This window comes from Carettochelys insculpta, chromosome 5, assembly GCF_033958435.1.
Source record: "Carettochelys insculpta isolate YL-2023 chromosome 5, ASM3395843v1, whole genome shotgun sequence".
NCBI classification, from domain to species: domain Eukaryota; kingdom Metazoa; phylum Chordata; order Testudines; family Carettochelyidae; genus Carettochelys; species Carettochelys insculpta.
In genome coordinates, this window is record NC_134141.1 from 25,315,905 (window position 1) to 25,341,767 (window position 25,863).

The window sequence follows — 25,863 nt, forward strand, 5'->3', positions numbered from 1 at the left end:
GCTTCAGCCCAGCCTCGCTCAGGGGCGCGGCGGCCGAAGATGGCCGAGTCCGCGGAGGAGGTGGCGGTGCTGGTGCAGCGGGTGGTGAAGGACCTGACCAACGCCTTCAAGCGGAACCCCCACATGTGAGTGCGGGGGGGAGGGTCTCGTCGGGCTGCAGCTGCCGCGGCCCTGCCCAGCTCCAGCGGGGCAGCCCCGCGCGGGCCAAGCAGGGACCCCGGCTGCGACTTGGTCTCCGTCCGGGGCAGTACCCTCTTTTCTGGGGCCGCTGCTGCTCCGGCCGGGGACGGCGCCCTCAGTGGAGTGGGCGCCACCCGCCCCGCTCGCCGGGCGTGAGACGCGCAGCTCTGGGGCGGGCAGCCCGCTAGACTTGTTCAGTATCTTCCTGGCGAGCGCCTCATGGACACCCCTGCTGACGCCGGTGCCCCGGGGAGGTGGGCTCCAGCGGGGTAAGGACCCGACTCCAGTAGCCCTCCTCGCACTTGTCTCGCCCAAGGTCGCACACAGGAACTCAGCTGTGGATGGTCTCTGGCTCTGATGACTGCCCTAGACGCCGCTGGCCTTAATTAGGTTAACGTCTTTTGTAGCCATTAAACGTGGCTGGTGGCTTCATTTTCGGCCTAAGAGAGGTCGGTGAGGTTAAAGGGGCTCTGGTTATGATTCTGGTGTCTTTTCTAATCTCGGTTATTAAAAACCTCTTTGCTGACTGACAGAGGATCAATTATAACTACTTAATTTCTCAAGAACAACAAGAAGTCCTGTGGCACCTTATAGACTAACAGATTTTTTGCAGCATAAGCTTTCATGGGCAGAGAGCTGCTTCCTCAGATGTAAATCTGATGCATGCATCTGAGGAGGTGGGTCTTTGCCCACAAAAGCTTGTGCTCCCAAAAATCTGTTAGTCCATAAGGTGCCACAGGACTTCTTGTTGTTTTTGCAGATACTGACTAACACGGCTACCCCTCTGATACTTATCTCATTTCTGCCTCACCATTTATGCTTATTGGTTTTTGTTTGTTTGGGGGATTTTGCTCATCTAGATGTTACAGAATCATCTTTGTATTCTGATTTTGTGGGCCTCTTGCGTACTGCTCACAATAGAAAAAAATCATAGTTCTTTCCATTGTTGGTTTTTAATCTTAGATTGAGAAGATCTGTTGAACTCTTTCATCCAGTACTATGCATTGTTTGTAAATGCAATATGGAAATATTTATCTGTGTATTAAGGGGAAAAAAAACCAGACTTCCACTGTGTTCTGTTTCTGTTTTGGTAAATGCAGGGAAACATTTCTTTTAATATATAATAATGTTAAGGAATACCTAAATTTTGAAATGACGGTGCCCTAGTGGACTCTGTGTGGCTCGGAGGTCCACTCATATAGCATTTATTATGGGCAGAAGAGTTATGCATAGCTGGGCTGCTGGCAGGGAGCCACCTAACTAAGTATTTTGTAGTCAGAGCCTGCACCTGGCATCCCACTTCCTCTGTCCCCTCAACTCTGCCCTAGGTCACAACCCAAACGTCTGCATACACACACCCCTCCCCTTGTCACAACTCCCTTCTACACTCTGCACCCCATTGTGTGCCCTAGATAACAAGCTCCTCTTGTACCTCAATACCCTACCCTGAGCTCCTTTCTAAACCCAACTTTAGTCCCAGACCATGCACCCCACCATAGAAAAGCACAACCCTTGACTACTTACCAAAATTTTGGAGTAGCACTGCCCAGGGTTCTCTGTTTTATTATTCCATTTGGTTCTGTCGTTTAGAACCATTGATCCTTACACAGTTGTAAGGATTGCTCCTTCATTCTGGCAGAGCCAACGCCCGCACCTGAGAGAGTTTGGGTAAGCTTCTTGGACACCAGATTTACAAAGAGACACTAAAAAATAAAGTTCTAAGCTGGGTGCTTGTGTGATATTTGGTTTTAAATAAGTTCAGAGGAAACATTTGTATCTTTTTTTTTTAATTAGGAAGAACATTTTTATTTATTTTGTAACTAAAAATCCAACCTAAGACTCATGTAGACTTGTCTTGCTGAGTCATGAAGAAAATGAGGCTGTCTCAACATTTTTATTTTTGTGTATCTGTATAACTTATACAATTTATTGCAATATATCTTTGTCCCCAGACACAAACACTTAAACTTGTATATAACATTACTTACAAGTAGTCCCATTGAAGCCAAACTGGGTTGTATCAGCAAAATTCTGCATACGGTTAGGTGTTTGCAAAACTGGGGTTTTAGCTGTTACAAAGAGGTGCCCTGTCCAGCAATCTTCCTGGTGTAAGGTAAAGAGGAATACCTTTATTTTCCAGAAAGCTGGGCATGATCCTTGTCCTAATTCTGTGTTCCTGTTTTGGTTTTATTACTATGATGTCCAACTGAAGTCCATGCTTTTTCTATGCAAAATTAATTTCCAGTATTTGGTTGCAGTCATGCTCTGGACGGAGCTCAGGAAATATGTGGCTTCTTATTAATTTAGTTTATCTCTGTTGTCAGAATTCTCCACCAGTTGAATGGTACGGTAATACTTCCTTTGTCTGTCTTGTCTTGTTAGATTCATAGAATTGGAGGCTTGGAAGGGACTGCAAGGACCAGCTAGTCTAACCATCTACGAAGATGCAGGATTTGTTGCATTTAAATAAGAGGTCTTCAGTCTGTGGGGAGTGTCCTCCCCGGGGAGCAAAGAGTAACCTTTGAGAGGATGGGCAAGGCTAGGATCCAGACCAACCGCTGCAGGGAATGAGCTGGGAGTGCTGCTCCTCTCCTTGCCCAGACCTTGTCTGCTGGCCCTGCACTTGGGGACCTGCTGGCTGCAGCTTCTGGTCTCAGCCCCTGACTGAGGATCATCCCAGTCTCAGTTCCCTTACAAATGTTTGCATTCCCATTTCTGGAGCTGCAACCTGATTCCTGGAGGGATGGAAAGAATGGGCTAAGGGAGTTACAGGATAAAAAGTTTTGGAGACCTCTAGTCAAAACCATACAAAATGGATGGCTGTCTAGCCTCCTTTTGAAATTCTCCAGTGAAGAAGCTTCCAAAACCTCCAGAAGCAATCTGTTCCGCTTGTCATATTGTTCAGAATTTTTTAGTGAGATTTAATCTAACTCTGCTATGCTATAGTTTAAACCTGTTGCCCCTTGTCCTGCCCTCTTTGACGAGAGAAAATAACTTTTCTGCATCCTTTCTATGGCAGCCTTTCTAGTATTCGAAGACTGCTCTCATTTCTCCCCTCTGCTCTCATCTCTCCCCGTCTTTTCCATGATAAACACACCCAGTTCTTTCAACCATTGCTCATATAGCTTGTATTCCATCCATTTCATTGTCTTTTCTACTTGCCTCTTGATACCTTCTAGCAGCTCTACATCCTTTCTATATAGTGGTGACCAAAATTGGACACGGTACTCCAGTTGAAGCATAACCAGCAAAGAACAGAGCGGTACTATCATTTCCTGTGACTTGCATGCTATGTCTCTGTTAATACTACCAAAGACTCTCACTGTGTGTACTAGAAGCTGAAATGCTGGTATAATTTGTAAAGTTGCTAAGAATTAAAAATTGGACAATAACGGGATGCAAACCTTGAAGACGGTCGAACCTGGGTATTATTCTAAAAGAGTGAGCTGTCAACCGTGCTTTTAGTTGCTTGTCACTTTACACTAAGCCCAAGTCTACAAAAGATCAAGTCAACCAAGGTATTCGCTCCGAATTGTGAAAAATCCATCCCCCTCACACTACCCCAAGCAACAGTGTTAAGCCAACCTAATCCTTGATGTAGACAGTGGTAAATTATGGAAGAATTCGTTTGTTAACGGCCACTTCTCAGGGAAGTAAATTATCTATGTCCACAGGATAGTCCCTCCCTTTGTTGTAGTGTCTGTGCTTACGCACAGCAGAAGCACCACTGTAGAGTTTCAAGAGCACTTGCCCCAACTCAGCAGATATTTTTAGGCATCAGAGTGATACATAGATAGGCATCTATGTTCCAAGATCCCATCAATGGCAGTCGCAGTAGGATCCCAATCTCTGTTGTCTCTACAGCCTTTTGCAGTATAAATAAATTATCATTGTGAAGTAGTTATATATTATTTCCCTGAACTCTCACTGATGCTGTATGTAGAATTCTTCACTGGGGCTGCGTCTATACTACCTCTCCCTTTCGTAAGGGGTGTGTAAATGCAGCTGATCAGCAATGAGGCACAGATTTAAATATCTCGTTCCTCATTTGCATACTCCCATGATAACTCGCTTCTGAAGGGGGCTGCTTTCAAAACAAACAGCTGTGTAGATGGGGTCTCCTTTTGAAGGAACCCTATATACACGGCTGGCTGCATTTTGAAAGCAGCCCCTTTCAGAAGCAAAATCCTGTGGGAGTATACAAATGAGGCATTAGATATTTAAATCTGCACCTCATCTGCATTTTTGATTAGCTGTATTTACATGCCCCTCCCAAAAGGGGACTTAATGAGAAGAGAACAGTTTCACTACTTCCTAATTCAGGGGCATTTGTGGGCGGGGAGATAGTGTGTATCCAGTCACTTGGTTGCATGCAGTTTAGTCAGATGTGCAGCAGATGATTTTTTATTTCTAAAACATAATTACTAGAAGTGTCCATCACAAAGGCCTGGTTTACACTGCACAATTAGGTCCTGTAGTGTGGCTTATGTCCAGTCTGTCAGTGTACCTGCTGCAGCTTTGCTCCCCTCTATGGGTATGTCTACACTAGCACCCACCCCTTCAAAAGGGGGATGCTAATGAGGCACATTGGGAGATGCTAATGAGGTGGCACAATGAATATGCAGTGCCTAATTAGCATAATAGCAGCCACGGCACTTTGAAAGTGCCGCTTTCGATCATGTGTGGCTCGTCTACACGGGGTCCTTTTCAAAAGGACCCCACAGACATCGAAATCCCCTTATTCCTTCCTATTTGTTTATGAGAATAAGGAGATTTCTACATCTGTGGGGTCCATCCGAAAAGAACCTCATGCAGATGAGCCGTGCGTGATCAAAAGTAGCACTTTCAAAGTGCCGTGGCTGCTGTTATGCTAATGAGGTTCTGCATATTCATTGCACTGCCTCATTAGCATATCCCGATGTGTCTCCTTAGCATCCCCCTTTCGAAAGAGGGGTGCTAGGGTAGATGCAGTCTGTGTGTCAGACTACAACTGTATAATTAACTCCTCTTCTACAAGAGGTGTAGGGCTTACGTCCATATAGTTAGAGCCCGCTGGTGTCAAAATTCTGTGTGTACACCATTGTTTACGTGTTTGTTGGCTGACTTATCAATGTCATGGCTCCAGTATAAAACAAGGCAGCTAGCGCACAGCTACCTGGAGGCTCCCCAGCTTGCCTGCTAGGAGGCTACGCGCTTTAAAGAATCAACAAGTCTGCATGGTTGCCTCTGCTCCCAGCCTGGAGCCAAGAGACAGAAGAAACAGGCTCCCACTGTGAAGCGGCATTCTCAGCCCCCCTCATAGTGGCCCTGTTCCGTTGTTCAAGAACTCCTGCTGAGAATGCACACCACTATCAGAAGGAGGATAGCTTGGTTATCAGCGACTGCAGTAATTACTAGATGTTCCTTCCAGTATTTAAAATTTGATATCTATAATAATAGTCCACTGTTTAAATTCAGTACTGGCTTCCAATACAACCATAATACAGTTCTACTTGATTATATCACATCACAGTTATAACCTCATCCAACTATATTTTACCATCCCCACCCTAAAAACCTGAGGGAAAAAAGATAATCTACCAGAAGGGTCGCAAAGGTCAACGTATTCGGGCCTTGGCAGACCAAAGGGGCAGGATCTTTCAGGATGGAGAGCCCTTTGTTAAGAATGCACTGTTGGCAACTCTGCCTTCTATCTGGGGAACCCAGTGCCTCTTTTGATTTCCACTGCAGCGTTACAGAATAGGCCACCTATTCAGTAGCACAGACCACTAAGGCTTTAAAGAATTAAAGTTAAAGCCTGTTACGTCTGCTGACATGAAGGGCAGCAACAAAAGTCCTCCACTTCTGTCTGTGTTTTTGCCATTATCTCCAGTGTGTCCCAGTTGTAGTCCATTCTCCATGTCTGCCGCTACAGTACGCTGCCATGTTGTCTTGACCTGCCACGTTTCTGTCATCCATCAGGCATCCAGTGAAGTGCTATCTTTACAATGGTGTCTGCCTCTAAAGTAATACTGTAAATACATCTGAAAATCCATAATATAACTAGTGCAACTCTTAGAACCTGAAAATAGTTTTCAGGTGTCATCCAGTATACAGTTGAGGAAAAAGCAGATTTTTTTTTTAATTTAACAGGAAATATCAGAAAACCAAGTGCCTAAAGAGGTGCTGTGTCTCATTCTTCCTGTAGATGATGCTTCATGTAATAGTATTGTAAGGAGTTTACATTTATTTTCACCATTTTTAAATCACACATCTCCTTCCCACTTTCAACACCACCAATTAATGGCAGTTTAGTCTACTTACCTTCCAAAAGACTATTTTAGGCTTTTATTAATTCTTATAACTTATGGTAGCTTGTACAGTTATTGGATAAACTGATTTTAAATTGAACTGTAATCTTATTCATTTCTTTATACACAGTCTGCATACTTTACACATTTATTTGCTGGTCTGGATCCTAAACTTCGTATGCCTCGTACTGGCTTATTTATTACTGAACGAGCCCCCTGTGTGGTGTTTGTTGTTAAATACAGTTTGTAGAACATTCTTATAATTTTGTTTGCATGGGATGATGATTTGATGAAGTATATCTTGTCCCATTTTATAAATACGTAGCTTGCTCCCCTCCTGAAGGCAAGGCGCTATATTGCTCATTGTAAAGCTGGCAAAAGTTTACTCAAGGCCCACATCAAATTTTTAAATATTGGAACAGAGATGTGGTCCATGGAGACTGTGTTGCCTTGGGTGCAAAGCTATGTCTTGAATCAAGTTGTCTAGCATGATCCTTTCATAAATCTGAGCTAACTAGTGCTCTCTTATAAAAGAAAAGGACATAAGCGTGGGGTCTATTGCAGATGCCTGAAACTCTCAAATTGGCAACCATTGCCTTATAAGGGAAGAAATTCCCCTATACTAGAAAAGAAATTTGGCAGAAGTTACATAACTCCAGATACAAGAAGTGCCTGGCTGGAGTCGACCTATTTTAGGTCAGATTTCCATCGGGGCCCCATTGCAGAAGGTTGACGGGAGAAACTCTCCCATCAACTATTACTCTTCACAACAGTAAGGAGTAGTGCAGTCATTGGGGGGCACCCTCAGGGTTTGATTTAGCATGTTCCTACTATTGTAGACATGGCCTTAGTTAATATAGCAAATAAAAATTCATCACAGTGCTTTCTTTAGTGTCTGAGAGAGATTTTCAGAGGCCTATTTGTGAAATTAAGTTTTCTGCATAAGGCTTCATAGTTAGGAATGCATATTTGAGTGGGATATCTGGGAACTTTTCAGGTTGTGTGTTCTCGCATCTGAAGTTCAAGAACCAAGAAGATAGACATAAAAATTAGTAAGGAGGAAAAATATAGGCTAAATAACATGGAAGAAATGGGCAGACTGTTAACTTTAGAATAATAATTGGTAAAAGTAAATAAGTAGTCTAATAATATTTTACATGTGTTTATTTTTAAGAGATGAAATTGGGTTAATACCCTGTCCTGAAGCCAGGTATAACCGGAGCCCTATAGTCCTGATAGAAAACAAGCTTGGTGTGGAAAGTTGGTGTGTCAAGCTTCTTTTGCCATATGTGCACAACAAACTCCTTCTCTATAGACAAAGAAAGCAATGGCTGAACAAAGATGGTAAGTTACTTGATTAACTGAATTCCTATATGGTGCCTAGTATGTTGTTGTTGATTATCTCTGGTACTATGCAGACCACTTTAAATATATACTTGATATTATACAATAGTCCCTCAGAATATGTGAGGGTTGTGTTCCATGCAACCCTGGCATATTCCAAATTTTGGGTAAGTTGGGTGGGGTGCTTGGGTGGTGGGTTGGGGCTGAGGGGTTAAGTGTGGGGTGAGTTACGGCTGCGGGGGGGGTGAGGGTGGAATTGAGCATGTGGGGGTGGGAGCTGGGTCTGTGGGGGTGGGAGCAGGGTCCACGGGGGTGGTGGGCAGGGGGCTGGAGCCTGAGCCTTGTGTGCTGCATTGAGAGCTGGAGCTCAAACCTTGTGCAGGACTGTAGTGCGCAAGGGGCTTGGCACCCCATGCTTGGGTTGGTGCTGAGTTGGGGTCATAGTGGGGGATGCTGATCCTGGAGAGGGCAAAGGAGTTTTAGGGGGTAGAACCCTTAAAGGTTAAAACCCTTCTCCCTGCCTTCCCAGAGTGGGGCTGCTGGCAGTTTGGCAGCAGTGTCACTCTGGGAAGGGGTTTTTAGCCCTCCTGTCTGCCTGCAACGGCAGGCAGCTAGGCAAGCTAAAAACCTTCCCTCTACCTTCCCAGAGCGGCACCTAGGGAAAAGGGGCTGTTAGCCTGCCTAGCTGCCTGCAGCTGCGGGAAGCTAGGGAGGCTGACAGCCACGCGTCTTCAAGTTGTGTGAAACTTGCATTAAACCCAGGTTCGCACACCCTGAAATCGTGTAAAGCAAGGGTTTACTGTATTGGAATAATCTAATGAAATGTGGCAGAGAGCGCTATTGCACAAGCTAGCTGACCATTCTGCAATTTGTTTCTACTTAATTGGAAATTTCATCTCTCTCTTGTGCCTAAGCTGTTCCTGTGTCTAATTCATAAGAACTGTTACTATGTTTGTAGGGAACTTTCTCTAGCTCTCCTTTTGTGGGAAGGCTGATGATATATAACTGCGTGGAAGAGGAGTGGTAGATTTTTAAGGTTTAGTGGGCCTAGGGAGAAATAGTTTACATAAATAAATCAGTATTCTAGAGCTCCTGCTTTCTTTACTAACAGTTTCACAAGTTTTCTAAAGATAATGCTGACTTTCAATAGTCTTCACAGCCCTTTTCTTAAAAAGGATGTTAAGTTCTGCTTAATTTGTAGGTGTGTCATAAGGGCTACATCTACACTGGAGTGATCTATCGACCGAAGTTACTGTCGGAAGATATCTTCTGACAAAACTTCTGTCGACAGAGTGCATTCACACGTGAAAGCAGATCAAAAAAGTGATCTGCTCTATCGACAGAGAGCAACCAGACTGCTCGGCCGCTTTCTTGACAAAATGGGGCCTGGAACCCCATCAGACAAGGTCACATGGATGGAAGACCCTTCTGGGAGTCCTGGCCAGGTATGCTCTTAAAGGGACTAGTATCGAGGAGCATGCCCTCGGTGCCCTAGAGCCCCAGGTGCACTCCCCTCCGTCTCCCCCCCATGTGGTCAGGTGGGACTGGAGGTACAGCACCAATTCCAGCTGTTGGAACCGACTGGTCATGGGCCAGTGGGATGACCCAACAGTGGCTCCAGAACTTCCAGCTATGGAAGGACACCTTCCTGGAGCTCTGCATCTGGCTTGGCCTCCACCCTCCTCAGACAGGACACCTGGCTGTGGGCTGCCATCCTCCTGCAAGCTTGCCACTCCGGACAGCAACAGTTTCATTGGGAAGCAGTTTGGCATGGGGAAATGCACTACTGGAGCTGTCCCTATGCAGGTAAGTCAGTCTTGGGCAGCAGCCCTGTGGGGCCTGGAGGCAAGGAGTGGGAGGGGGAGGGGAGGTCGTGCCTACAGGAAACCCTCAGGTAGCGGGGTTGGAAGTGGAGTTAGGTTCAGGGGAGCCCAATCCCCAGGGGACTGTGCTATCCCATCCTCACACAAACCTGCTGTCTGGGGGAAGGGGGAAATGAGGGGACAGGGGAGCTTGCCAGAACCCGGGGATTTCCTTTCTCAGCCCCTCATGTGTGCGTGGTCTCCTCCCCTTGTAGGTAGTGACAGCTATCAACACTCGCCTGCCCCAGAAGTTTGTCACATCACAGATCTGGACCTGGTTGTGGCTGGCTTCGCCGTCCTGGGGTTCCCGAACTGCTTCAGAGCGATCGACGGGACCCACGTCCCCATCCATGCCCTGGACCGCAGCACGGCATGCAAGGATGCCACTCAGTTGTGCTGCAGGCCCTGGTCAACCACCATGGACAGTTCCTTTATGTGTACATTGGGTGGTCAAGCAGGGCACACAACACACGGGTGTTGTGCAACTCCTGCCTGTTCTGCACCTACATCCCCCGCTGAGAGCTAGTGGTCGGAGATGTGGACATGCTGTTATGCATGGTGGAGGATGCTGTCTATCCCTCATGAGCCCTACACCGGCCACCTAGACGGAGCTAGGAGCTCTTTGATGCCCAGCTCAACTGGACACAGAACCAGGTTGAGTGAGCCTTTGGCCGTCTGAAGGCACTGTTTATGTGGAGGAGCACAATGTCCCCCAAGTTGTGTGGGCCTGTTGTGTGCTCTGTAACGTAGTGGAGGGGATGGGAGAAGCCTTCAAAGGTGTCAGGGCAGACGCTAGCCACAGCTACGAACAGCCGGGAGCATCTCTCGCCAAGTCCATTGGGATGGGCTGTGGATCCATGAGGCCCTGAGGGAGAGCTTTCCCCAAGAAGCTCAATGACCTACTCCAGGGCCCCCACAGCAGGGGCGTCGGGCACACAGCTCCATCCCATCCCCACCACGACCCCTCCCATTGCCCTCTTACCCCTTCCCAACCCCTCCCCAGTAAAAAGGGACGTGGTGGTGGTGTACAAATAACTCTTTACTTCAATCAAGACAAACATTTAGAAAATAAACCTTCTCTTAGAAAACTATTTACACAGTACAATAAAGAGTGTCTATATACAGTGTGTGGGGGGGTGGCCTTGGGACATGGGTTTTGGGGCCCATCAAGCCAGAGAGGGGTGGGGTTTGCCACCCCATGGGGGAGTGGGACGCTGAACGGCACCAGCCCCAGATCCTCTCCTGCAGTGGGTTCTGGGTCTTCATCAGGGCTAGATCAGGGCCAGGAGCACAGGGATTTACAGTTGCGGTGGTCTGTGGCGGGCTTGGGCTCAGCAGGGGGAGCAGGGCGGGCCTAGGGGGTAGGGGGCAGCCATGGCAAGTGGGTTGGGGGATCAGGGAGGGCTGATGTGGTGGTGGGGCTGCCGTGGCCATCAACCACTGCACCAGGTCCAACACCTCTTGGGTGATAGCTGTCGGGGGGTGAGGAGGAGGAAGCGGGGGCTACAAGCATAGGTGGCTGAGCCAGCTGGTCCCACCAGATGTTGATGACGGCATCTAGGCAGGACATCAATTGGTTCCATGCCCACGTCTGCCGCTCCTGGTCCTTCTGCAGCCACCACTCCAGAAGGTCAGTTACCCTCTGTAGGGCAGTGGCGTGGACCCTCTGTGGGTCCTCGTCCTGCTGGTGACATCTGCGGGCCCACCTGGGGTGGGGTGCCAGCTTGTCCCAGCACTAGTCCTACCGTGCCTGCCTCTGACTGTTGGCTGGGGTTGGCCCAGCCTTCTGGTGATGCTGCTGTAAGAAAGACAAGGGGGAGAGATGGTGAGTCATTCACACAACATGCCCTCATGGCCCTGCCCTCAACCTGCCATGGCCAGCAGCTACCACCCCCTGGCCCCCAGGCTGAGGGGTGGTGTTGTGCTGGGCGTATCGGCATGTGTGCCTGCATCGGTGGCCATGGGAGCTCCCCAGCGCCTTGGGGATCAGGCTGACTGCTGCATGCCCCCCTTCCCCTCACTTGAAGGGCTAGCAGCCAAGTGGGGTGTCCGGCCATAGAGGGGTCCCCACGCGGGTGGTGCGTGCTCTGGACACAGCCTAGCCCTCCGTGGGTGTAAATGCCCCCTGTGGGCGTGCTGGGAGCCACACTCCTCAGTGGTGTGTCTGGGGTCAGGCCAGAGCCCATGTGGCTGGCCAACATCTAGTTGTGGCAAGGGCTCTCCCTTCTGGCCCCCCCCCCACCAAACTTTGAGGTGTATGATATGCAGGGAACTTACGAGAGGGTCCCTCAAACAGGTCCTGGGACATGGCCTGGCTGGAGGAGGGGCCCAAGTCCAGGGTGATCACCAGTGGTCTGAGGTGGTTGCCCTCCGGCTCCGGCTGGGTCCCAGGGTGCTGCTTTTCTGGATTCAGCTCCGGGGGTGGGGTTGGGTAGGGCAAGGGAGAGGCTCCTGAGCCATGTCCAGGGCAGCTACTGGCGTGGGGAATGAGTTCTCAACCCTCTGGAGGCTGTGGAGCTCAGTGTAGTAGGAATAGGTTGCTGGTCCTGCCTCTAAACTAGCTGTGTCCCAGGCCCTAGTGTATCCCTGGTGCAGCTCCCTTACTTTCAGCTAGACTTGTTCCATTGCCTGGGCAGAGTGCCCCCTTGCTGCCAGGGTGGTGGCGAGCCAGGTGTAAGCCAGGGCATTTGTCCTCTTGGCAGCGGGGTCGAGGAGAATTGTAAATCCACATCCCAATGAGGTTCTGGATCTTAGGCCCAATCCAGGATGGTGCCTGTAGCTTGCCGCCCTCGGGGGGCGGGGGGAGGGCTCCTGGTACCCCTTCTATGGCTTCCCTGATGGCCCTGGTGTGTCACAGGCTGCTGGCTGTCAGCCATGGCCTGGGAGATGTTGGGGAGTAGCTGTGAGGGTGTGTACAAGAGCAACTGGTGACTCTGCTGCTTGCATGCTCTCACCTTCCTGCCATGGGATTTCTGGGGCTCCCTGCTCCTTTAAGAATGTCTGGCAGCAGAGAGCATAGAGTTGTGATTGCTTTGGGTGGGGCATCCCCCCGGCCAGCTGGGTGATGTCATGGGGGACTGTTCTGTCAACAAAAGTGTCCACACTTGTTTTTTGTTGGCAGAGTCTGTCGACAAAGGCATACTGCCTCATGGTGGAGAGGCAGACGGGTGTTGATAAAAGTACCGTGTTCTATCAAGTTTCGTCACAGATGCATTTTTAGTGTGAATGTTCCCTGCATTTTGTCAACAAAATGCTGGTTTTGTAGACAAAACCCTCTAGAGTAGACGTAGCCAAGGTGGTCAATGTGATTAGGGAGAAGGGATAGGTATGAAATTTGGCAAATGATTTCTGTGCATGAAGTCACTCGATTTGTCTGTAAAACAAGGTTGTGATTGATGTAAGCTATTGTAGAAGGATAAGATCTGTTTTAGCAATGGGGAATTTCTCTTTGGTATTCCTTTTCAAAACAGACTTGTCTCTCTGGGAAAAAAAAAATGAAATACTGTTTATCTTTTGTAAATGGACTAAAAACTCTGTTGAATAGATTGGATATATCCAGGCTACTGTAGCACCACAAATATATTGCACTCTCACAGGATCATGCTAATGTACTTTATAAATGCTTTGCTACAGTGGCATGAAAATACTCATCTTTGAAGTCTGTCACCATCACCTATGGGTATGATATAACAGTGGACTTACAAGATGCATGCCTTCCTGCCCCAGAGCCGGGGACAATAGAAGTGTGTTGCAGCGTACCCTCATGGTCCCTGGAACTGAGCTCTCTCAAACCAAAAGGTGCATTGAACTCCAAAGTCTGTGGCCCCTCATGGTTTGTACCTTGTGTCACTAACATTTCAGTTCTAGTGATTTTAGCTGTGACAGGATTATATGGGCCCAAAGGCAGCCTTTCAGTTAGGTAGGTTCTGAGATATTAAGGGCTTTAAAAAACATTAGGAAATTAGTAGACAGCTGATGCAAGTCCTAGACTGCTGTTCTCTGTTCCAGTTTGAGTTTCTAGTGGATTTTAGATGTATATCCAAGTAGGGCTTGTCTAAGTTAGGAAAAGAGAGCATATTAGCTAGTCCCATTTTTCACTAAGCTGTATCTTAATTTAGATGGTTGAAATCCATCATAAGCATCCGATTATTTGTTTGATGTAAGGTGTGGAGGTGGTTGTTTTCGATCTAATGTTGGTGTGTTAACCTCTTTTGACTTGCCAGTTCTCATAAGGCTTTATGTATATTTTGGGATAATATGGAGGAAAATGAATGAGCGTTTTGGAACGCCTCCCCTGAGCACTCTAGAGATGGAGAATGATGCTCTAAATTACTCTTTTTAGATTTGTTGGGGATACTGATGTATTTCAGAGCATTTCAGTTCATCCATGCGGTTTTGCAGGTGGAACTGGAATATTTTTCTTGTCTTTGGAAACGGGATGTTATCTGTCAGAACACCAAGTACCATCTCTGTCAGGTTTCATGCCAGACCTGTGCGGAAGAAAATGTTGTATAGGTAGCTGGAAGTCTACCAGTATCTGTGACACAGTCTTTGTGGCATCTGGAGGGTGGCAAAAATCAAGGCATAGCAGTATGTGGAGTTGTTTTGCACAACCTTCTATATTATGTTGTAATCAGAAATAGAATTGTTTTGTTTGGACAATCAACTCTTTCTTCATCCAAAGCCCCACAACCTCCTAAAAAAGGAATAGTAATATGCTACCTAAGAGATACTGATGGTTTACAGACATGAACCACATTCTGTCCTGATGCATGAGTTAATTGATGCTGGATAACTGCAGCCCACTTGTGATACCCACTTCAGCTGGCACGTTATTGTCCCGAATGAAGTCACTTCCAGATAGCCATTGGCACTTGATACAGTTCTCATGATGTGCTGCTGGGATTAGGTAAAAGCATCTGTGTTTATTTCTGAAGACTGAGTTTTACAAAGAAATAGCTACTTGATCTTCAGAGTGTTGTAGCTTTAATTGATCAGAGTCAGGGAGACTGGGTTCTTTCCCCACTGGTGCCATTGGCTAGCCAGGGTGGGTGCAAGGAGAGACAGATTTAAACTTCAACAAGCAAGCTGTTTTTCCCAACCCAAAGATGGAGGTAACTGGACTGAATGGAACTTTCCAAAGTTTTGAAAGGAATAATTAAGATTTAGGTAAGGGAATTTGTGCATATAGTTTTTTGTTCTAATCCTTTGCTCTGCATAATGTTTATGTTTGAGTCAATGAATAAATAATGGTTTGTTTTGAAGAAACTATTTTGGGGTTATTGTCAGCTTGCTGGTCTCAGCTCTTTTCCTCTGGGGACCTTACAGTTTCCGAACAACATTAGATCTTTCGTATTAACCTGGTTTGGAAATGGGCTTTCCACCTAGAGATCTAGTCCCAGAGTGATTGCGCTGCAGGATTTCATCCTTTTGAGAGAGATGCAGAAAGTCACTCAAAAGGGACTCTGAAAGGGTCTAAAACGTGGATTGCCGTGTAACTGTGACACCAGCATAAAGCTGTTTAACAATAACAAGATCTGGCTCATTTCCATGTGTGCATTAGGATCCCATGTAGTTGCTACCGATGCATTCAGATTTGATAGAAACCGATGGCAATATCTGATCTCAGATTCACCGGTTGAGAACTCTTCTAAAACTCAAAAGAAATAATTATAAATTTAAAACATTAAATAGTTAAGTCTGACATGGTATCAAAAACATGCATTTAAAGCAGTGGTGCACAACCTGCAGCTTATTGAGGTTCCACACAAGGTGTGTGTTGATTGTCTTTCAGGTCTTTCATGTGCAGAAATTTCTTATTGGACCTAGAATATAATGGAAGAGTTTTGCCCCAGAAGAGCCACAAAAGACAGAAGAAAGGCTTTTGAAAGCTGAAGTCTTAATGTAAATGCAAAGCTTGTTTCGTCCTTGGACATTAGGAGGAAAGCAACTGTTGGTTCTTATTTAGCCTCCAGCTCCCTTCTAGCTTTGTTGCGCTGAGGCTTTTTTACCACATCTGCAAATGGGATTTGTCCCTGTTTGCAGTGTTCAGAGCTTGGTGTTGAAGTCTTTTAATTCTGTGTCTGACAGAGCCTTTCAGAAGTCCTTTAATCTCAAAGTACAGACCATAAAGCTCTGTTATCTCACATGTAAGTGAAAGCCAGGTTTTTGTCTTGAGGAGCAAGTCCCTTCTCCACTGATTTTTAACATAAAGCAAAAACAAAAAGTGCGTGGTGCAAGATAGCGTGCAAAACTTTGCAGGTTTGTCCAGCTTTTAAAATGATCTTACTGTATGTTCTCAAAGCTTTGTTAATGGCTTGCTTTGTATGCCAAATTGCTTTAGGTGTCAGATGACATACTGTGTCTTAACTGAACATTGCCTTTGTTAAGACGGAGAAGTTTGGCAGAAATCATAAGCTGCTCTGTTGGAGAGGATGAATAACAAAAGACTCAATAATCTAATGTCTGAGTTCTAGAAAATAATTTGTTTTCTCGTAGATTGTTGTATATCAAACATAATCTTCCAAATAGAGACTTAGCTTGACTTAAAATCTAAATTGTGCAATCCTCATTTTAGTAGAACTTTTTATGGTGGTCAGTTCTCTTCTGGTTATAATGCCAAGTACAGACTGATTTTCATTAATGCTAAAGTCATTGGCCTCTTGGGTGAGAAAAAGTTTGGGAATTGAAATTGTATTCCAGGATTTTTAAATGGTATTATTGCAACTCCTTTAAACCATCTTACATTTAGGAGTGAAAATAAGTGGTCTGGCTCAATCATCAACTCTTGCAAGTGGTATTTGATTCTGATGCTTTGATTAGTAGGATCTCATGTAACAGCTGGTTCCTGTTACATACTTAAATAGAAAGAAGGAAATTCAGAGTTTTTGGAATGAAGAAAATAGAAAAGTAACTCAGCTACCTGGTAATAGTTTTAGTAAGATTCTTTTTCAGGCTTCTATGGAAACCTGAAGTTTTTGGTTGCTGCCAACTTGAACAGAGAGAAAATCTGTTTACTATGCATTTGTGCTTTATTCTATGATGTTTAGATTTATGCATGTATGTTGAAGACACTGTGTAATGCTTTCACAAATTGTCTAGCTGATTAGTAGAGGTTATAGTGAATATCTTTAATCTATTTGATATACAATGTTCAATTACCACATATGGTTTAGCATTGTATATTTCACTGTCTATGTCAGTGAGGATATTTTTATTTACAATTGAGAGCATTGGTATGTAGAAGTTATTTCAACATGCTTCATTAGGCATTATAAGACATCTACTAGTATGGTTCTGGTTGGGAACTGGTTACTGTTGTCATTGTGACTGCTTGTGGCTTTAAAGAAACTGGAAGAATAACTAAAAGTGGCCATTTAAAGGACTAGACAGTAATAGTTTTGGTAACTGTTGCCGTGATTCTGCAGGGACTTGTACATGTGTATAGATTCATTCTGCACATGAGTTAAGTCCTGTAGGTTTTGATGGAATGCAGAGGAAGGTACGCTAGCAAGACCGCAACTGTTACTGCAGTGCTAGGCCTTCCTCACCGAAGGTCCCAAGACCCACCCCCGCGGACCTATGAAGGGGTGCACACTCAGTTGACACTGCCCCACTGAACCCCCCGGACAAGCAGGAGTTAGGGGCAACAACGAGACAGACGAGCAGACTTTTTTTGTGAAAACACTCACAATAAATTTATTGGTTGTTAAAAGACGAATAGAACAGTATTGCACGGGTTTACTCAACAACAGTACACACTTACTTGGATGGCAGCCACGGTATTCATGGCGCCACTAAAGTGGCGTGATAGTTGAAGGAAGTTGAAGAAATATAACAAGTAGATAAATATTAAATATGTAAATATAAATATGTGTGTACTCTTGAGGAGGGGGGAGGATGCTATCCCTCTCACCCCTGCCGGGATCAGGTTGCTAGCCTGGTGCGTATATTGGTTATGGTCCTGACGGAGGATTTTCCTCTCTATCAGGCCCAAAAGTGTAATAAGGAAAAGGGAGGCCACGCCTTCACCTTAGTGCATATAGATATATGTGGCTGGTAAATGGCTAATAATCCCTTTGTGGGCAAATATCATTAACAACTAACAATAGCAATTCTAATAATACTAACAGTTATAATAAGTTAAATAATTAAATGACATTAAAATACCCTGTTTAAGAATATCTCCTAAATGTCTCTATAACTAACAACTAAATAGAATAACATTGACGATTGCAAATTAGACAAGCTTATAAATGTCCTGTTTCTGGATCAAGGTCCAGCCAGAGGCCTGTAAGGCCCGGCCTTGGGGCCAGGCCCCCGGGTACTGCCCCTACCCTACCAAGCAGGGACACAGCGAGGGGATCAGCCTCGCTCCCTCACGGAGGGTCCCGATGCCAGTGACTGGCGTGAGGTGTGATAGGTGTGGTTCTGTGGCAAGTACAGGCCTGTGAATGGAGATACTTGTCCTGATAAGTGTGTCACATCCGGTTGAAAAGGTCACGTCTGGTGAACTGGTCACTTCTGGTAAGATGGTGGGCTCTGGGAGGCACTGCCAACCGCGCAGTACCTGCCAAAGACAGGCCAGTTCGACAGCTGGCAGCTTATCTCCAGAGACCCCGCTTGCCAGGAGTGCAAACGATGGGAAATCTTGCACTTCTCCTGGGGCGCAGATGATGGGCAATCTTGCGCTTCAGATGTTCTTCGCCTTTTCAGGCTAGCCTGGGGGACTGGCGGATGCTCGTCCGAGCCACGCCTCCCCATCAAGGGCCGCGGAGTGAGCTGCGAGCCCTGCTTATATAATGTTCTCATGCATATTTATGAGGGAATTAGCATACAGGCACAGTTCTCTATTAGGTCCTCACTTTCGCAGAAGGTTCTGGAAAGTCTCCAGAGTCAGCCAATCAGGTCACTGCATGGAAATCATGATTCATGAATATGTATGATTTCAAGTTGCCGGGGGAGCTAACGGTCAAAAAGTGACCATTAGAACACTGCCAGCTGGCAGGCTATGACAATTTGAAACTCCATGTGTCTGAGGAGATTTTTCCGTACAGTGATCTTTCCCACCAAAAGCATGCTGTCCCTGACTCACGGGGGCAATTATGTCCACAGAGATGTTTTAAGCATGACAGGTTTCAAAGTTAAATACTTGTCTTAGAAAAAGTAGACCCCTCATCTTAGGTCTGGTCTACAGCAGGAGGTTAAGTTGAATTGAGCTGACTTGAGTCAATTTTATAAGCAATCAGTTCACGCTACAGAGTCTGTTCTGCCAACTTCATGGGCTCCTAAGGTTGACTTTGGTAGTCCTGGTTTTCACAAGGAGTAATGCCAAATTCAACCTTGCATGATTTAGGGTAGTGTAGACAGAGCATTGTGAAACTCGGTTTACTTAGCCTCCTGGATGTGCCCTAATGTGACCACTCTGGCCACCATTTTTGGCTCCACTGCTCTCCAGGTGTGTGGGAAATGGCCTGGGAAAGTTTGAATTTCATTTCCTCTTTGGCCAGCATGTAGAGCAGAGCAGGCAGCACGTCTAGCCATGTATTCCCAAGGTGGCAGACGAGCTCCAGCACTGAATGTGTGAGAGATCCAGGATCTTACTGGTGTGTGTGTGTGTGTGGGTGGGCGGGGAATAGGAGAGATGAAGCTGTGCTGGCAGAACTACGAATCAGCAAAAGAAACGCAGACATCTATGCTAAGATATCACAGTGCATGGTGGGAAAAAAAATACACCAGGGATGCTCAGCAGTGTTCCTTGAAAATAAAGGAGCTCAAGCAGACATACAAGAAGATAAAGGGAGCAAACAGATGTTCTGGATCATCTCTGCAAACATGCTGCTTCTGGACCCAACCACTGTCCCCAAAGAGTCCGTGGGTACTTCATAAGAGATTCCTCAGGCAGCCTCTGGCAACAGCAGGGAAGACATGGTGAATGAGCAAGAGGAGGACAACAACAATGGTCAGCAGGCAAATGGAGCAGCTAATGTCAGCAACAGCAAGGAGCTTTGTTTAAATTTAGATCTTCCTTCCGGGATGTTTCACAGCTGGACACTGATAGCAGGAAGGGCTCCTCTGGTAAGTTCTTATTTTAAATCATACTACAAGTGGGTTAAGGCAATTGGGTGATCCATGTAAAGTAGATGATCTCTGGGGACAGCTTTTATACATGCTGGGGGTCAGGAACAAAGGAGTCTCCTGGGTGCTGTACCTAAAAGCCTGGGCCTCCCGGAACAACTTGTTAACATGTTTGGGCACAGAGTACTGATCCTCCATTCACATCTCCCACCTGGCATCTTGCACCAGAGAGCAGTGCAACATCCCAACCAGCATTCTGCCCATATTCAGTCAGCATCCATTTCTTATCAATGTTGGTTGTTCTAAGCAGGGTAAAATCTCTCTTTGCAACCTAGAGGAAGGAGCATTAAGCTACGATAGAACAAGCAGCTTTGTCCTGTCTGGACTACCACCCTCTTCTCCCCTTCCCACACTCCTGGGAGAAGGGTAATTTTCACTGTCCGAGCCAAGGCAGGGACATGAGAAGAGCGACATCCCCAATAGCACAAGCTTCACTGCCTTGCCTGCAACCCCTTCCCCTCCTTTCCCTGGGCCCCTAGTGGAAAGGAAAGGCTCAATGTCCTCGCAAAATGGGGAGGGGAAGCATGTGGAGAATGCTGCTGCCACAGCCCCGAAAGCCACTATACCCCCCACCCACCAACCCCCACTTCACACACACACAGCGTGTACAGCTGCAGAAACTGCTTTTGGAATCACAGGCTTGAAAGGATTCTGCCCCTTACCAAGACTGGAAGTGAACCGAGTCAGGCAGGTCCCTAAAGATCTCTGTGTAATACCGGCTGCACAGAGGTTGCTTAAAAGCCAGAATTCATCCTTGCACATAACACACCCTATTTTTTGCCACAGAGGCTCTTTAATTACTTTCCTTTGTGTATTGTAAAACTTATTTAATCTACAGTAAATGTCTCCCTAACGTTTGTCCTTCACTTCTGTTTTGTTGCAGTGTGTTTAGCAGTGGGCTCACTGACCACTACCCCACCTCCCCAGCTGTTACACTGGCACAGATCCAAAGAATAAAACGAATGCAAGAAGATATGGTTCTTGAGTATATGCAAGCCAGCTGCACAGACAGGGCACAGTTAAATGCATGGAGGAGGACCATGCTGGAGGAGAGGCAGGTGGATCAGGATGACAGGAAAGTGCTCAGTGTGTGTAAAATCCAGATCCAGGAGGAGATGTTGCATCTGATGAGGCAGCAGACAGAGTTCCTGAGGTGCCTGGTTCAAGAGCACAGAGCACCACTGAAGACCCTTTTGAACCATTTGCCCTCCTCATCATATTCTGTTCCCTCTTCCCAATGGCACCCCAAAACATGGGGAGTCCAAGGGCAGCCTTGCATTCCATTCACAGGGACAACTCTCAGAGCAGATGACTGACATTCCCCCACCTGTAATGGTAGAACGCCTCTTGCCCTTGCTTACCAGCCCCAAGGCCTCTGACATGAACATGTTTACCATCCCCTGAATAAAAACAATTACACTTGCTAAGAATTTTTATTGCTTGTGTTGCACAGGGGTGGGAGGAAGAGGGTGGGGAGTTACAGGATTTACAGGCAATTACAAATCATTCAGGGGACAGGCACCTTCTTAAGAGCAACAGACATTATTGTCATATTGCTGTCTGATCATTCATAAAGCTATCAAAACAAAAAGCAGTCAAATAGCACTTTAAAGACTAGCAAAATAGTTTTTTAGGTGAGCTTTCGTGGGACAGACCCACTTCTTCAGACCATAATCAGGTTTTGAAAACTATGTAAGTTTTGCCCTTTGCTGTGCTCTTCTTATTTCTCTGGAGTCTGGCTGTTCATAATTACTGGCCAGGTGATCTGCGTCTCCCATGCAGCCTGGCATGAAAATTTCCCCCTTGCTCTCTCATAAATTATGAAACACACAACAGGTTGGCACCATGAGGGGAATGTTGCTTTTGATGAGGTCTAACTGAGTCAGGAGGCTCCTGAACCTGGCTTTTAAACAGCCAAATGCACATTCAACCACCATTCTAGTCTTGTTCAGGCTGTAGTTGAAATGCCTCCTTACTGTGGTTCAGGCTACCTTTGTATGGCTTCATTAGCCAAGGGAGCAAGGGGTAAGCTGGTTCTCCTGGGATCACTGTTAGCACCCCTATGTCTCCAATGGTGACTTTCTGGTTTGGGAAGAAAGTTACATTCTGCAGCTTTCTGAATAGACCAGTGTTCCAAAAGATGCACAGATCATGCACCCTTTTCCAACCATCCCATGTAGATTCCCAGTGTGGCAGATGACCAATGCCTGCAACACTCCGGAGAAGTATCCCGTGCAGTTTATGAACTCTGTGGTAAGGTGGTCTTGTGCCAAGATAAAGATAGTTCCATCTATTGCCACATCGCAATTAGGGAACTCCATCATGGCAAAAACATCCACTATGTCCTACACATTTCCCAGCATCACTGTCTTTCATACCAGAAGGGTATTGATCGCCTTGGTTACCTGGATGATAGCATCTCCCACAGTAGATTTGCCCACTCTGAATTGATTGGCCATTGACCAGTAGCTGTCTGACATTCAAAGCTTCCATAGAGCTATTGCTACACTTTTCTGAACTGTCAGAGCAGGTCTCATTTTGGTATTGCAGTGCTTCAGGGCAGGGGAAGGCAATTGGCAAATTTCCATCAAAGTGGCCTCACATGTGCGGAAGTTTTGTAGCCACTAGTAATCATCCCATACCTGCAGAACAGTGCGGTCCCACCAGTCTGAGCTTGTTTCATGGCACCAGAATTGGCATGCCACTGTGTACAAAGCATCAAGTGCAGCCAATATCTCCCTATTCCTCCTCCCCAGTGTTTCACATTCATATCTGCCCATGACCTCCTCAGAGCCTTCTTTGCTCTAAAGGCTGCTTAGGTTCTGCCTATACTGCAGCACAATGCATGAGCTGCTCACAATACTTACCACAACAGTTTGAAGCTGTATGGGTTCCATGCTAGCCTTACAATGGTGCCTGCATGGATATAAAAAAAAGGCACAAAAACACTTTTTGCTGTTGCTTTCCAAAGGAGGGGAAGGTGGAGGTTAAGAAGAGAAGAGACGTGCACGCGGGTGGCTGACAACACACACCCCGAAGTGCCCATAACACTTTTTTGTCCCATCAGACACTGGAAATTTAACCTACAATGCAAGGGGGCAATAGGAACAGTGGGACAGGTACCCACAGTGCACTGCTGCTGAAGTTGAAGCTGTCCACCCAAATGGTGATACATTGCATTGACTGCATGTATCAGTGTGGACATGCACCCTTAACTTTACAAAAGTGGGTGCTACAGAATTGACCTTACAAATTTGATCTTATTTCTGAGTGTAGAACATACCCTTAGTGTCACCATAGCTACGTATACACTACAGCAATCTGTCAACAGAAGTTACTATCAGAAGAGATCATCCGGGAAATCTGTTGACAGATCACATCCACACACACAAGCGGGTCGAAAGAGCAATCTGCTCTGTTGACAGAGCTGCCAGACTGCCTGACCATGCTCTTGACAGAAAAGCCTGCCAGAAGCTCAACAAACAGTGCTGCCTGGTGAAACAGAAGCCCTGTCTGTTGACAGAGGGCCACCCAGAGCATCTACATGGTTTTTTTTGTCAACAGAAACTTTTGACAAATGCAGTTCATCATGGAGAGGAAGAACACTGTTGGCAGAAGTGCTGAATTTTGCCGACAAACTGTCAACAAAACCCATTTTGTATGTAGCTGCTCTGTGAGTTTTGTCAGCAGAACTCCGTTGACAAAAATCTGTAGTGTAGATGTAGACCATAATTCTAAAAGTGTTGTAACTTCTTCACCACTGAAGACCTGTATCTTTTGAAATGTTACGTTTCTATTGATTTTTGTGGTTTAATTTTTACAGTTGTGGGCTGGAAACTATCTGTTTCATAATCTACCTTTATTTTCTGGTGTAGCCAAATAAAAACAAAAAATGTAGGGCCACGTTCACTTCTTCCAGCTGACGAGACTCCTTCCTCTCTGAAAGCAGCCCTCGGCAATGTGCAAGTATGCTGCTACATTCTGCACAAGCCTCACCCAGCAGCAAAGACCTGCTAAGAGTGAATTAAAAAGTAATCAAATCACTTGACCAAAAGGCATGTATTACTTTTTCAGTGCAGTCACAGGATAAATAAAGAACCAGCAGAAAACTACTCTTATTTTGTCCTATGGCTGACACGTGGCTTTCCTTGGAAAGAATGGCCAAAAATGCCACTACGGCTCGTAAATGGAACCCACAAGCTCAAAACCCACCCTTTTCAGGGGAAAAAAAACTGCTGCTACAAGTAACAGCTAAGATGACTCTAAGACCTAAGTAAGGAAAGTGTACCTTTTCTGTTTGTCCTCTTCCTTCATTCCACAATACTTTGTGTATAGTTAGTTTCACCCTATTTCCTGTCAGTTGGTTTACCTTGTTTATGTGGGATTTTCACAAAAAATTAGGGGTGAAATGTTTCTAACGTAGTCAAATGTGATTGTAAAACCAAAAAAAATGATGATGGAACAGAAGGGTTGTGCCTCAAACTACTATATTTAAATGCGTTATTCCGTTAAAACTGACGAGACATTAAGTTGGTGTTCCTGATCCTTGATATAATAAGACATAATAGCATGGAGAGTTGTCTGATACAGCATTATAATTCTTAATGGGATTAATTAGGATTAGTTTCGTAGGTTCATTCACAAAGCATTAACAGTTTGTTTTAAAACTATTTTAATGTCATATTTAGCTTAGCTAAAATAAGCCTGTTTGGCGCAGCTGACCCATTGTATAGTGATGCTACATAATGATTATACGCAAGAACAACATTGCCACGTTAACAGTCTAGCCAATCCTGTTTTCCCCCTTGAGGCTTGCTAAATCCCAGTTCCTCCACTGACATACAGTTTTCATCCATGTTCCCCCAGCATAACACAGTTTGTCCCTATCTCTGTCCAGTTTCTCCTGCCGTCTCAGTGCCCTCACCCTATGTTGTCCCTCATTCATTCATTTCCTCCGGCTTCTGAGCCAGTTTTTCTGTTCTCCTACAGTGCTAGTCTTTCCAAACTCCTTGTCTGAAAATAGTGTTTTACCTCCTCTTGGTCTGTTTTTTGTCACATGCATTTGAAGCAGATTGCTTTCTCCTTCAAACTGCCTGGGTGCCAACTTGGTGATCACTGAGAGCACTGAAGAGACATGGTCTCTGTTTTTTGGTTCCTGTGCCTAGTCCAGCTTCACCTCACCTGAACCCAACTACAGAGCAAGTTCCAGTTACAGGTTTTTAGAGGTTTATAACACTGGGTTTTGTGTAATGACAGGAAAAAGTCATGTTCCTGATACAAAAGGCACTCCCTGCCAAATTTCAGGTCTTTGCCCCCAAATAGTGGGAGCACTAGAGATTTTCAGAGAAAATGCTTCAATATTTTTAACATTGGTGAAATATATTTTTTCTTAGTCTTATTGTCAGAAACAGCAGAACAGCTGTGTGAAAGTTTCCAAAAACTTTCAGCCTGAGATAGTTATCCACCCTGGAAAATTCAATACAGATGGCTGAAGTTTGGCAAAGTTACAGGCAGCTGAAAATGGGGACAAGAAACTTTAACCCACAGGCTGGGCTACCTGCCCTACCTACAATTTTACTTCAAGAATGGGTGAGGGTACTCAAACATACCCATACCAGTGATGAGTCACATTGCAGAAACTGGTAATACTGCAGGTTAATCCTTTTTTTGTTAATGTACAGTATAAGATGCTCAAGGCTTTTTCTTGAGAGAAAAGGCAGTTTCAATTTATAATACTAAACATTCAAGAGATCTTTCTATTTTAATAATCACAGAGTGGAGAAGCCATCAGAGGACTGATGTGAAAATCTCAACTGCCCATTTGGGGAATTATGCTGGTTCACATGTAGAAGTGATGTTATGTCCCTCTCTGTATTTTCTTCCTTACAAGAGATGACAATTTTGTTATCTAGTGGGATGCTTAGATGAATCTTGCATTTGTGGTGAGTTACTTTAGAAGAGTCATTTTCGCTTATGTTATCTTGATCAATTTGGAAAGAGGATAAGGCTGACATAATTTGTATAAAATATGTGATTTTTAAGCAGTGGTA

General features: G+C 45.6%; 1 protein-coding gene across 5 annotated transcripts in view; it reads left to right on the forward strand.

Annotated features, from left to right (window-relative positions):
- The first annotated feature begins 10 nt into the window (after positions 1-10).
- The window catches only part of PTAR1 (protein prenyltransferase alpha subunit repeat containing 1), a 57,712-nt gene continuing 31,859 nt past the window's right edge, over positions 11-25,863 (forward strand). For 4 of the 5 annotated variants that reach the window (XM_074994781.1, XM_074994782.1, XM_074994785.1 and 1 more), the window contains exons 1-2: positions 11-125; positions 7,645-7,814. In XM_074994781.1, the coding sequence (XP_074850882.1) occupies positions 40-125; positions 7,645-7,814 (256 nt within the window). In that variant the 5' untranslated portion in view covers positions 11-39. Of the gene's footprint in view, positions 126-2,562; positions 2,654-7,644; positions 7,815-25,863 lie in introns of all 5 variants that reach the window. The other variant, XM_074994783.1, reaches the window with a different exon arrangement.